General features: G+C 40.3%; 1 protein-coding gene across 1 annotated transcript in view; it reads right to left on the bottom strand.

Moving 5' to 3' along the window:
* Positions 1-725, bottom strand: part of LOC134465843 (high affinity 3',5'-cyclic-AMP phosphodiesterase 7A-like) — a 37319-nt gene extending 36594 nt beyond the window's left edge. Inside the window, exon 1 of the mRNA XM_063219738.1 lies at positions 553-725. Within this exon, the coding sequence (XP_063075808.1) occupies positions 553-577 (25 nt within the window). The 5' untranslated portion in view covers positions 578-725. The remainder of the gene's footprint in view (positions 1-552) is intronic.
* Between the last annotated feature and the right edge of the window lie 13895 nt (positions 726-14620).

A 14620-nucleotide genomic window follows, 5' to 3' on the forward strand; every position in this document is an offset into this window, starting at 1 on the left:
CACACACACACACACACACACACACACACACACACACACACACACACACACACACACACACACACACACAGTATCGTCCTACATCAGATACTAAGCTTAGACCTAGGTGCTGGAAGACTGTCTGATAGGTTTACTGATCTACTATAAAATGATAATCACAATAAGTTAATAATAATGTTATGACTACTGTTTATTGAACTTAAGCTTATTCATACTCTTCTTCCTATAATAATAATGATAATAATAATAATAATAATAATAATAATAATAATAATAATAATAATAATAATACTCTCAATAGGCCTAAAATAATAGCTGAACAACGCTTACCACTATGATCACATTGTAAACAAACAATCTAAGATTACACGCTAATACTTAAAGACAATGCAATTACATCCTGTGTCAAGTATATTTACAGTAGGCCTACTAATAATAACAAGACACAGAAAATATTTCACAAGTAGGCACACAACAGAAGTTATAAAAAAGGTAAATAGTACAATTTAAAAAGGAGAAGAATAGTTACGAAGTTATAAAATATAGCCTTACCAGAACATGGGTATTCCATTGCCATCCTCACTTATATATATCTATACACACACTTTTGCACACACACTCATCTAAACACACACACATACACATATCTATACATAATTTGGGGGAAAATTGCTAGCAAAGTAGCCACACACACTAGCAATGAGCTACTGTAGCGACAGTCTGCCCGGTTGCTAAGTTGGCAGTTGGGAGGGAGCGGCGGAATTCCGGCAAGAATTCCAGAACTCTTACACATGCACCTGCACTGCAGCCCTGCAGCCTGTCCTGAAACAGGTAATGATTTGTCAATGAATATTATATTATATTATATTATATTATATTATATTATATTATATTATATTGTATTGTATTGTATTGTATTGTATTATATATCATCACTGTCCAGCAGAAACCTTGTAGCTTATCTCCACTATTTTTTTTTCTTTAGGCTATTTTACATCCATTCTTTATTCATGATAACATATAAATCAGTAGGCTACCTCTGGTCAGTCTCTATGTATGAAATGTCAAATCCCTCCATGGTCTGGCACCCCACTACCTCACAGACCACCTTCACCCCTATGACCCCTCAAGATCCCTGCGGTCCTCTTCCAAGGGCCTGCTGGTCATCCCTCAAGGTCATCAGTAAAAGAGCCTTCCATGACGTTCCTAGGGGTAATGATATTGAAGGAGAGGGCTGGGATACTGTGGGAGTTTAGATGGGATTTTTTTGTGGTACTCTAGGTGGTTTTTGATTGTTGGGATGATGATGGTTATTCTGTTTTTTCGTTGTTGTTTTTTTTTGTATGTTTTTGTTTTTTGGGTGTGTGCCTTGGGTTTGGGGTGGGTGTGGGTTTGTGATGTTGTGTTGGATACATTAAAATACTTCATAAAGAAATGTTTGGGGAAAAAAGAGCCTTCCATGTAGCTGCTTCATTCCTTTGGAAGAAACTACATCCATAACGCCCCTTCACTGGCCATGTTTAAACAACACCTTAAAACACATCTTTTCCTGGAGGCTTATGGCTGCTAGTTCCTCAAGCACACTCACCTATGTGCGCACGCACACACACACACACACACACACACACACACACACACACACACACACACACACACACACACACACACACACACACACACACACACACACACACACACACGCACGCACGCACGCACGCACACACACACACACACACACACACACACACACACACACACACACACACACACACACACACACACACACACCCCTACATAGATAGGCTACCATGTTAAGCGTTCTTGGGTGTTTTGAAAGGCAGTATATAAAACCAAATTATTATTATTATAATGTTGATTTAGAAAGTAAAAAAAAAAACGTTGTGGAAATACAAGGTTTCTGCTGGCGACTACTGACATACAAATATACTACCTTCTTACTGTATAGATCTATTACTCTGCTATATTCTATTTGCTAGGCCTATATATGTATTAAATATACTGCATTAGTACTTTAATGTTTACTAATTGGTTTGTCCTTGCAATAGGTAAAAGAAAACATAACACTAACGTAATGAAAGTTATATGAATACCCAATTATATTATATTATGTTATATATTACATGGATTGTGTATTGGATTGCCGTTTATTAGAGTATAGTACATTAGGCCTACATTCATGTTGAATACAATTTATGTCTAAGTTCTTCTAACGTCTTCTACATCTTAATACTACATCAGGGACTTATCTGTCAAAACTCATTGTTTTAACCCACAGGAAACCCCCCACCCCCCTTGACTTTGTTCATGCTTGTTGTGTGTAGGCCTACAGTATGTGTGTCTTGAAATAGCCATGTGTGCATTATGTGTATTTGTGTAAGATACAGTACTTGACACCTTAATTTCCGCTGGGGGTCTATATTATATTATATTATATTATATTATATTATATTATATTATATTATATTATATTATATTATATTATATTATATTACATTATATTCAAAAAAAGCCCCATGGATGCACTGGGACGCATCATCAGTGATGTTTGTATCCTGAGGCCCTCGGGTGTTTTGGGTTTCGCATCATCATACATCCTCACCCAGACGACCCAGTTGGGGGTGATCAGGCCTCGACTTGCATCTGCAGTAGCAGCCCACGGATCTCCCTGCCCTCCTTATCCAAAGCCACCGGGTGGACTTCTCAGCGGCTTCACATGCAGACATGAATGCCCTCTTCTTTGCTGCTCCTGTGATGCCCAGGCGACTCGAGACCTTGCATTGAGACCCTCCAGCAACCCCTGCTGCCTACCTCTATGGCAGGGGTTGGGAACCTCTGTCTTTAGGGCCGTTTGCGGCCCTTGAGGTCGATTTATCCGGCCCCCGATATGATTTTAATGTTATGCAGCTTCACATGAAATGTGACATATTTTGTAAAGGAATATTAGAAATTACATTTGCAATACAATTAAGTTATATTCAGGGGTCCTAGAGAAGGTGGGGACTGTTTTAAAGGTAGCTGCCTTCAATATAGGCCTAAAGTGCAGGTGTAAATCCTGGTTTATGTTCATAATACGGCCCTCAGAGGACTTTTATGACCCTTGGCTTGGATGAATTTGAAGTGGTCCCTCGAATGAAAAAGGCTCCCCACCCCCTGCTCTATGGGCTCGTAGAAGGCCCTCCCTCCCTGCACTCCTCCACCAGTTCCCGGTACGTGGCCCTCTTCCTCTCGATGGCCTCCTCGATGTGCTCTTCCCAGGGAACTGTCATCTCCAGTATCATCAGCTGTTTTAAGGACTGAGAGGTCATTTTATATTATATTATATTATATTATATTATATTATATTATATTATATTATATTATATTATATTATATTATACATCTAGTACTGCATTTGTGTGTGTGTGTATGTATGTGTGCTTGCTTGCTTAAAACATGATATTATATTACATAATATTATATTTACTATATTATTTATATAGCCTACTGTACTCTATTATATTTGTGTGCGTGCCTGCGTGTGTGTTTGCGTGTGCCTGCGCACGTGTCATGGACGGTGAGTCATGGACAGGTGGGAGGGTCGAATGGTAACATGGCCAGGCAGAGGCGATTTTAGTGTCAGGTGGGGCCCCAAGCGAAAATGCAAAAGAATGAACGTTTGAACCAAAATCACCTGTCAATCAATTTGAACCTGTTATTCACTATCTAGGGCTTGGGGGCCCCAAGCGACTGCCTGCCTTGCCTGGTGGCAAGATGCACCTCTGTGGCCAGGGTACCAAAGTCATGGAGGATGACAGGTGGGCGGGAAGATGACATGGCCATGTTCATGAATCATGCAACTGTTACCCAATCATTTCTTGTGATCTCACAGCAAAATCTTCAACTGTTTAACTGACCTGTACTGTTATTTTACTTACACAACTACTGTGCAAATATTATAGAACACTGTTAGTTTAACGGTACTAATACTGTGTACATTCTGTAGGGTACTGTTATTTAAACAGTTCAATTGCTTTTGACATATTGTAGTGTACTGTGATACATTAAACACAGCATTATGCGGCAGTTGAAGTTTGGTGCAAAATAAAAGAAAGTAAACAGAATTGGCTGTAGCAGGATGTTACAGTATTTCGCTGGGATTTTTTTTACAGTGAACTTTGTATGCCGTTAGGTGGGATGAAAAGAGAAGCACGCCACTGTGCAGAAGCGTGAGCTAGGCAGTTTTTATAGATCCAAGATTTTGAGTTTCATTGTCTTTTGATTGTAGGCTTGTGTGTGTGTGTGTGTGTGTGTGTGTGTGTGTGTGTGTGTGTGTGTGTGTGTGTGTGTGTGTGTGTGTGTGTGTGTGTGTGTGTGTGTGTGTGTGTGTGTCAGGGGCGTATCCAGGACATTTTTACTAGGGTGGCCAAGATGACACACAAATATAGTCTGAGGTGGCCATGGAATCATGGAATTATATACACATACGGGGGTCCTCCCACACAGAAAATGTTGCATTTATTCTATGCTATTTCCTGCATTTTAAAGAAAAGCACCAGTGAACTTCAAATACAATATTTTGTAGTAGTATAAAATATATATATATATATATATATAGTATTGAAATGTTCTATGTTTAGGTCTTTGTTTTCTATGTACGTATTCACAGAAATTAAAGATAAATGCACACACATATCCTCATTAAGTTATTTTAATGTGCCAGGCTTTTAATTGAAAGTGCAGTGTAATCTGGTTAAATGCTATGCATTCACATATAAATATGCATAATTGGCCATTTTTAAATAACTGAAGTATGAGAGAGTAGACACCAACTTCATGAATGACATCTGAACCTGACATACCATGCTCAGTAGGTGGAGATCCAGACAACACAGATTCACAGTCCGTCTCCTCCTCCTCCAAATGTGGCTGGTCAACTGTGGTAATACAAGGATAGTTTAAAATGACAGACAGACAGACAGACAGACAGACAGGTCCATGCACATATACATATAATACAAATCTTTAGTTCATCATCTTCTGTCTCAACATTTGTCAGCTGTTAAACCCTTTAATGCATGGCGTTATACCTTTGTCGTTACCAGAGTTACCATAGTGTATTACTAAAGACCCTGTGTAGTGTGGCACTATGACAGAACCTTTTTGATGACAATAACAGTGTTCCACTGGTTGAACGGTGTGCATGAAAGGGCTACATGTAACTAATTCAAACTTTCCATGCACAACCTACCATCTTGTATTGGGGTAGTGGACTGCTCATCAACACTATCCCTAGGCTGTTGGCTTGTGTGGGCATCTGCACTGGTGCTGGTACTGGCTGTAGCTGACTGACTCTTTTTTTTTCTTGATAAAGAAGCTCTCAATATCGTTTCTTCTCTTCATCTTAATGTCACTCACTGGAGGAAATGTAATCAAATCAATGCAACCAATTAATCATTCAATCAACTCACTTCTAAGTATAGTAACTGGCTACAATATCAGAGAGATTATTGTCGAATTGGCAGAGTACACATGTTGTGTTCATGAGTTTTGTGTTCGTGGTTGTGGTTCCCCTTAGAGTAACAACTTTGACTTCATTCAACAATGTCAGAATACAAAAAAAACCTATATTATTGATGTTGACAGTGTCAGATGTCAAAGCAGTGGCATATGGTTTTAACAAAGAAATTACATGACGTGAATTTCAAGTCTGAGGCGCCGTCGGCCTGCAAGGCAATTACAGCTGTGAGCAGTGGCTGATTCTAAAGCCGTGGCTGCAGGGTTTTAGCAAAGAAATTACATGACGTGAATTTCGTTGGTGAACAAACTCACATCTGTACCATGATTTTGTGTGCGTGACGATTTATTTTCGCTACGTTTGAACAAAAGGATTACGATATATTGACACATTTGAGGTCAAATATGTACCGCAAATTTAGCTATTGGGGGGGGAGTCATACTCTGAAGTGGACTAGCGCTTTGGGTTTAGGCAACACATCTGTGACTGATGTGAACTTGCTTACTCTAAAGAGGCAGAGGTGCTCTTTACTATGACTTACTCCGACTTTATTTAAGTTTGATTTAAACTCCAAGAAAAGTCAAGACAATCGAAGAAGCAAAGGAGAAGCTTCTCACTGAGAGAAGGATCACAACAATCATAACAACCGACTACCCTTTCCAATGTGTGGCCAATGGGCCAATGCTATCCACGCCATGTCCCTATCCAAACGGTTTCATATTAACACTGCGGTGACGTGAGCCTCGCTTCCTTCATCCGCACTACACTCAAAAAACACCATGCGCGTGTATTCTATTAATACGGTTTTAGACAATTTCCCTCTCAAACACAGATCTGTCCAGGTGAAGATGAATGGGTAAACGTAACTTCACTGTCGACTTTGAGTGGCGGCTCAGCTGGCTGAACGGCGGCTGACGGAACGGTGCTAGGTTATTTATTTATTTATTTATATTTACTCGAGCGGCTGGCTGAATGGCGGCTGACGGAACGGTGCTAGTTTATTTAGCCTATTTATTTATATTTACTGGAGCGGCTGGTTGAATGGCGGCTGACGGAACGGTGCTAGTTTATTTATTTATTTATTTAGATTTTCCCCAGCGGCTGGCTGAATGGCGGCTGACGGAACGCGGATGGTTTATTATTTATTTATATATTTTATTGCCCGTCACACACGTGGAGTGCTGGTTCTCTTTAGGCCTATTTAGTTTAACCCCTTAAGGCGCGGCTTTATAAATGAATTGTTACCAGTATGGTAGTGACCAAGTCGTGGTGCATTACTAAAGGGCCTCTGTTGTGTCATAGTATTGTAGTGCTATGGTAGTTACATTTCAATGTCTATTACAGCGTGCCTCAGGAGGTACGGCGCGCATTAAGGGGCTACGGAATGAGCACCCAGTTGCTTTTACACTGCACGATAGGCCTACACCCAGTGGAATTGTTTGTTTAATTACATTTAGGTTAGGCCTATTTATATTCCCTAGCGGCTGGCTGAATGGCGACTGATGCTTTTATTTCATTATTTATTTCTTTGTTTATTAAAACAAAAAATCACGACACAATACACAAGGCCTATTGATGGGGAGCAGGTGCGATTTGCCGGGGGGGATGGGGGGGATTATCCCCCCTTCTGGTTTTTATCTTTGCTGGAAAAATATCCTCGCGAATAGGCCTATCAGAATAAACTAACAAAAATGTTGACATGACAGGCAACTTGTGACCCTTTTCTGCAGTCTACATTGCACTCACTTTCTAAATTGCCCGACGTGGTGGAAGCTTTGATGTTTACGAGGTCCCGGACTCAACAGCAAATATGCAACAAAGTTGCGTTATGTAGGCCTACGGGAATTAGTAACATATCGCTAATGCAAACGACCTGCAAAAATGAAATGCCAAAGCAGCAGTTCGTCCTTTTTTGATGGACCATCAAATAGGAAACAACCTATCCAACTAGGCCTACTTGGCTAATGTCTACAAACAGGCGCGCAAAAAGGGCGCATTGCATTGCATTGCGCAGCGTCAGTGGGGGAGCTAACAAAGGAAATGTTTAAAAGACATTTGGTTTGAAACAGGTTACTTTGCTTCCAACCCCCGACTGTTCTTGAGTGGCTATGCAAAAAGACGCACCGACAGTAGGCAGATGTTGCGAGAGGCGCCCTGTCCTGATCACTTTCCTCGGGGTGCGCGGCGCCCTCTCGCTAATTGATGAGGTGCCTATTGGATGCAGAATGCAAATGGCAAAAAAGCAGGTGCTCTAGGAAGGGAGGGGCTTTAAAATGGAGCAGAAAAGTTACTGAAATTGTTTAAGTATTTCTGTCTGCACATTAGGCTATGAAACCGTTGTGCCTTAATCGTAAATCTAGGCTACTGTCAAGGCAGACGGAATGGGTGGAGTAGCGCCTGAACATGCAATGAATTTGTATGACCCGACTAAAAGTTTGTAGAAAGTTGCAACGCATGAGGACGACACGTTGAAAGCCCCCTCTGCCTACACTCGGTGGGTATTTCTAGGGTTAGTGCGCTTAGGATTGTGAGTGACTGAAGTGTCTTTGGCACACGAAATATAGGCTACAGAATTCCCCCTTCGCGATTTTAGTGTAACATTTTTTTGCGCAAGAGATGTCCAACTGCATTAGGCTACAAAAAAAAACCTCTCAATGAAGACGCATTGCCTTAGTGTCCGTGTCCGTGTTGTGGAAAAAAATATACTGCCCCCTTGTTTTTGACTGCATTAAGTGTTATTCATTTGATATCATCCAATAGGCCTATTGAGCTGTTAGTCGCGTTAACTTCCATTTTGTGACGTCACGTTTCATGACCCCCCCCCTCTGGTTTTTGGACAAATCGCACCCTGGGAGCAACAACAAAGCAGAAACTATCTCAAACACAGTAAGTTTCTACCTGTTTACCAGTGGGCTATCGCCGACAGGGGCGGTTCTATCATTGGGCAAGGTCGGGCAATTGCCCGGGGCCCCGTCCTATGCATCGATTTTTCATGCGGTGGCAATTTAAGCTTTCGGGCCCCTTGGCCGCAGCTCGATGGGGCCCACCTTGATAATCTTGCTTTTGGGCCCATGTTTCCGTTGTTACGCCACTGCCTGCATTTATACACCATCGATTATTAATTAATAATTTAAAGGGGGCCTCAAAATTGTTCTTTGCCCAGGGCCTCAGATTTCCTAAAACCGCCCCTGATCGCCGACGTCAGGGGATATAGGCAGGCCATATGAATGCACCGAGAGCACGCACGTGGGGAAATTGCTTCAGCGTACTAAACTACAGATCACAACAAGTAAACACGGGAGACAAATTTCCATAAAGTTTTGAACAGAGAAACCAACGCAGGCACATTTAGTAAGCGATTTCAGTGCTGGTGTGGTGAGAACTGGTAGCCCATATGTCAGGACCGGTGTTCTGTCGTTTTCCTTCATTGTAATGTTTTATTACATAGGACGTTCTGTCAAACGCGTGTGTGTGTGTGTGTGGCCTAGTCACCTAAACATGCTGATATCTATGGTCATTAATTAAGCAACAAAACAAATTACCGGTAATATTTTTTTTCTGAATACTGTAGCCTAAATATAAAGCACAAGTTCAAATGCCACCAGTGCATGTCCACCACAGCCCTTATAAATACATAAATGGACCTACACTACACTATTTAGACATTGTCAGTAGACCTAAATGTGAAACAGTAACAGAACATGCATAATTTCAATTTCTTCAAAATTGTACAGTAAAATCTTTTTGTTATTTGTCTGCTCTCACAGCCGGTGGAACAACACCCCCCCCCCACACACACACACACACCTCCGCCAGGTTCCCCATACCCCACCAAAACCCCATCCAATATATAAAGCTATGCAGCTTGGTTCTTCAGCAGGTTCTCGTCAGTACTTGCAGCAACAGTGTCTGTGCATCTTACATTCACACTTTGCCATTACAATGCATTCTCCGTACATTGCCGATGGTACGTATGTGAGGTGGAAAAGCATGAAATAGTATGTATTGAAGGTGCTTTTCTCCAGATTTCTACAGTAAAATCCATTACTTCTTGGTTTGGTAGTAGCCAGTGGAACTGCCAGCATGTCCAGATGACGCATTAAGCTTACCAGTAATAAGGACATTTTGGATCAGCACTTATCTTCAAAGTCCTTGCATATGCAATGTTGCCTTGCCTACACAGTGATATATCAGCATTTTAAATGACATTTTCTCCACAATTTTACAGTAAAAGTTGTAACTTCTTTGTCTGGGCACAGCCAGTGGACCTGTTAACAGGCCCATATGACTCGTTACATTATATTACATTACATTTCATTTATCTGCCGCTTTTTATTCAGAGCGACTTACATTTACTATTTTTCAGGGTATTGGTTACAGTCCCTGGAGCAATGTGGGGTTAGGTGCCTTGCTCAAGGGCACTTCAGCTATGGATGCAGCTGTAGGGAGAGGTCAGGTGGGATTCGAACCTACAACCCCCAGAGTGAAAGACCAGCTCCCTAACCGTTAGGCCACGGCTGCCTACCAGTAGTAAGGAAAAATTGGATCGGCACTTCACTTCAAAATGCTTGCATATGCAACTTGCATTAGCCCAATTGACATAGCATTTTGGAGCACATTTTCTCCAAAATTCTACAGTAAAAGTTGTTACTTCTTTGTCTGGTCACAGCCAGTGGACCTGTTAACAGGCTCATATGACTCGTTACCAGTAGTAAGGGAAAAATGGATCAGCACTTCACTTCAAAATGCTTGCATATGCAACTTGCATTAGCCCTATTGACATATCAGCATTTTTGGAGCACATTTTCTCCAAAATTCTACAGTAAAAGTTGTTACTTCTTTGTCTTGTCACAGCCAGTGGACCTGTTAAAAGGCTCATGTGACTCATTATCGTTAGTAAAGAAAAATTGGATCAGCACATTGCATCAAAATAGTTGCATATGCAAGTGTGCCTTGCCTACACAGTGACATATCAGCATTTTGGAGCACATTTTCTCCAAAATTCTACAGTAAAAGTTGTTACTTCTTTGTCTGGTCACAGCCAGTGGACCTGTTAACAGGGTAATTTGACTCGTTACCAGTAGTAAGGAAAAAATGGATCAGCACTTCACTTCAAAATGCCTGCATATGCAACTTGCATTAGACCAATATGACAGGATTTTGGAGCACATTTTCTCCAAAATTCTACAGTAAAAGTTGTTACTTCTTTGTCTGGTCACAGCCAGTGGACCTGTTAAAAGGCTCATGTGACTCATTACCATTAGTAAAGAAAAAATGGGTCAGCACATTGCATCAAAGTAGTTGCATATGCAAGTTTGCCTTGCCTACACAGTGACATAGCATTTTTGGAGCACATTTTCTCCAAAACTCTACAGTAAAAGTTTTTACTTATGTGTCTGGTCACAGCCAGTGAACCTGTTAACAGGTACATATGACTCGTTACCAATAGTAAGGAAAAAATGGATCGGCACTTCTCTTCAAAATCCTTGCATATGCAACTTGCATTAGCCCAATTGACATATCAGCATTTTTGGAGCACATTTTCTCCAAAATTGTACTGTAAAATGTGTTACTTCTTTGTCTGGTCACAGCCAATGGACCCGTTAACAGGCTCATGTGACTCATTATCATTAGTAAAGAAAAATTGGGTCAGCACATTGCATCAAAATAGTTGCATATGCAAGTGTGCCTTGCCTACACAGTGACATATCAGCATTTTGGAGCACATTTTCTCCAAAATTCTACAGTAAAAGTTTTTACTTCTTTGTCTGGTCACAGCCAGTGAACCTGTTAACAGGTACATGTGACTCGTTACCAATAGTAAGGAAAAATTGGTTCGGCACTTCAATTCAAAATCCTTGCATATGCAACTTGCATTAGCCCAATTGACATATCAGCATTTTTGGAGCACATTTTCTCCAAAATTGTACAGTAAAAGTTGTTACTTCTTTGTCTGGTCACAGCCAGTGGACCTGTTAACAGGCTCATGTGACTCATTATCATTAGTAAAGAAAAATTGGGTCAGCACATTGCATCAAAATAGCTGCATATACAAGTGTGTCTTGCCTACACAGTGACATATCAGCATTTTGGAGCACATTTTCTCCAAAATTCTACAGTAAAAGTTGTTACTTCTTTGTCTGGTCACAGCCACTGGACCTGTTAACAGGCTCATATGACTCGTTACTAGTAGTAAGGAAAAAATGGATCAGCACTTCACTTCAAAATCCTTGCATATGCAACTTGCATTAGCCCAATTGACATATCAGCATTTTTGGAGCACATTTTCCCCAAAATTCGACAGTAAAAGTTGTTACTTCTTTGTCTGGTCACAGCCAGTGGACCTGTTAACAGGCTCATATGACTCGTTACCAGTAGTAAGGAAAAAATGGATCAGCACTTCACTTCAAAATGCTTGCATATGCAACTTGCATTAGCCCAATATGACAGGATTTTGTTGCACATTTTCTCCAAAATTCTACAGTAAAAGTTGTTACTTCTTTGTCTGGTCACAGCCAGTGGACCTGTTAACAGGCTCATATGACTCATTACCATTAGTAAGGAAATATTGAATCAACACTTCACTTCAAAATGCTTGCATATGCAACTTTCATTAGCCCAATTGACATATCAGCATTTTGTAACACATTTTCGCCTAAATTCTACAGTAAAAGTTAGTACTCTTTTTGTCTGGTAACAGCCAGTGGACCTGTTAACAGGCTCATATGACTAATTACCATTAGTAAAGAAAAATTGGGTCAGCACATTGCATCAAAGTAGTTACATATGCAAGTTTGCCTTGCCTACACAGTGATATATCGGCATTTTGAAGGATATGTTCTCCAACATTCTACAGTAAAAGTTGTTACTTCTTTCTCTGGTCACAACCAGTGGACCTGTTAACAGGCTCATGTGATTCATTACCATTAGTAAAGAAAAATTGGGTCAGCACATTGCATCAAAGTAGTTGCATATGTAAGTTTGCCTTGAATACACAGTGATATATCAGCATTTTGAAGGACATTTTCTCCAAAATTCTACAGTAAAAGTTGTTATTTCTTTGTCTGGTCATAGACAATGGACCTGTTAACAGGCTGATATGACTCATTACCATTAGTAAGGAAACATTGAATCAACACTTCACTTCTAAATGCTTGCATATGAAACTAGCACTAGCCCAATTGACATGTCAGCATTTTGGAGCACATTTTCTCAAAAATTCTACAGTAAAAGTTGTTACTTCTTTGTCTGGTCACAGCCAGTGGAACTGTTAACAGGCTCATGTGACTCATTACCAATAGTAAAGAAAAATTTGGTCAGCACATTGCATCAAAGTAGTTGCATATGCAAGTTTGCCTTGCCTACACAGTGATATATCGGCATTTTGAAGGACATGTTCTCCAAAATTCTACAGTAAAAGTTGTTACTTCTTTCTCTGGTCACAGCCAGTGGACCTGTTAACAGGCTCCTGTGATTCATTACCATTAGTAAAGAAAAACTGGGTCAGGACATTGCATCAAAGTAGTTGCATATGTAAGTTTGCCTTGAATACACAGTCATATATCAGCATTTTGAAGGACATTTTCTCCAAAATTCTACAGTAAAAGTTGTTATTTCTTTGTCTGGTCATAGACAATGGACCTGTTAACAGGCTGATATGACTCATTACCATTAGTAAGGAAACATTGAATCAACACTTCACTTCTAAATGCTTGCATATGAAACTAGCACTAGCCCAATTGACATATCAGCATTTTGGAGCACATTTTCTCAAAAATTCTACAGTAAAAGTTGTTACTTCTTTGTCTGGTCACAGCCATTGGAACTGTTAACAGGCTCATGTGACTCATTACCAATAGTAAAGAAAAATTGGGTCAGCACATTGCATCAAAGTAGTTGCATATGCAAGTTTGCCTTGCCTACACAGTAATATATCAGCATTTTGAAAGACATTATCTCCAAAATTCTACAGTAAAAGTTGTTACTTCTTTGTCTGGTCACAGCCAGTGGAACTGTTAACAGGCTCATGTGACTCATTACCAATAGTAAAGAAAAATTGGGTCAGCACATTGCATCAAAGTAGTTGCATATGCAAGTTTGCCTTGCCTACACAGTGATATAACAGCATTTTGAAGGACATTTTCTCCAAAATCCTACAGTAAAAGTTGTTACTTCTTTCTCTGGTCACAGCCAGTGGACCTGTTAACAGGCTCATATTATTATTATTATTATATTGCACTTAGCTGACGCTTTCATTTTATTCAAAGCGACTTACAACTACTATTTTTCAGGGTATTGGTTACAGTCCCTGGAGCAATGTGGGGTTAGGTGCCTTGCTCAAGGGCACTTCAGCCATGGATGTAGGGGGAGGTCAGGGGGGGATTTGAACCGGCAACCCCTAGATTGAAAGACCAACTCCCTAACCACTAGGCCACGGCTGCCCGTGGCTCATGTGATTCATTACCATTAGTAAGGAAACATTGAATAGACACTTCACTTCAAAATGCTTGCATATGAAACTTGCATTAGCCCAATTGACATATCAGCATTTTAGAGCACAGGTTCTCAAAAATTCTACTGTAAAAGTTGTTATTTCATTGTCAGGTCACAGCCAGTGGACCTGTTAACCAGCCCATGTGACTCATTACCAATAGTAAAGAACAATTGGGTCAGCACATTGCATCAAAGTAGTTGCATATGGAAGTTTGCCTTAACTACACTAATATATCAGCATTTTGAAGGACATTTTCTCCAAAATTCTACAGTAAAAGTTGTTATATCATTGTCTGGTCAGAGCCAGTGGACCTGTTAACAGGCTCATGTGATTCATTACCATTAGTAAGGAAACATTGAATCAAAACTTAACGTCAAAATGCTTGCATATGAAACTTGCATTAGCCCAATTGACATATCAGCATTTTAGAGCACATTTTCTCAAAAATTCTACAGTAAAAGTTGTTACTTCTTTGTCTGGTCACAGCCAGTGGAACTGTTAACAGGCTCATGTGACTCATTACCAATATTAAAGAAAAATTGGGTCAGCACATTGCATCAAAGTAGTTGCATATGCAAGTTTGCCTTGCCTACACGGTAATATATCAGCAT

Source organism: Engraulis encrasicolus, chromosome 16 (assembly GCF_034702125.1).
Source record: "Engraulis encrasicolus isolate BLACKSEA-1 chromosome 16, IST_EnEncr_1.0, whole genome shotgun sequence".
Classification (NCBI taxonomy): domain Eukaryota; kingdom Metazoa; phylum Chordata; class Actinopteri; order Clupeiformes; family Engraulidae; genus Engraulis; species Engraulis encrasicolus.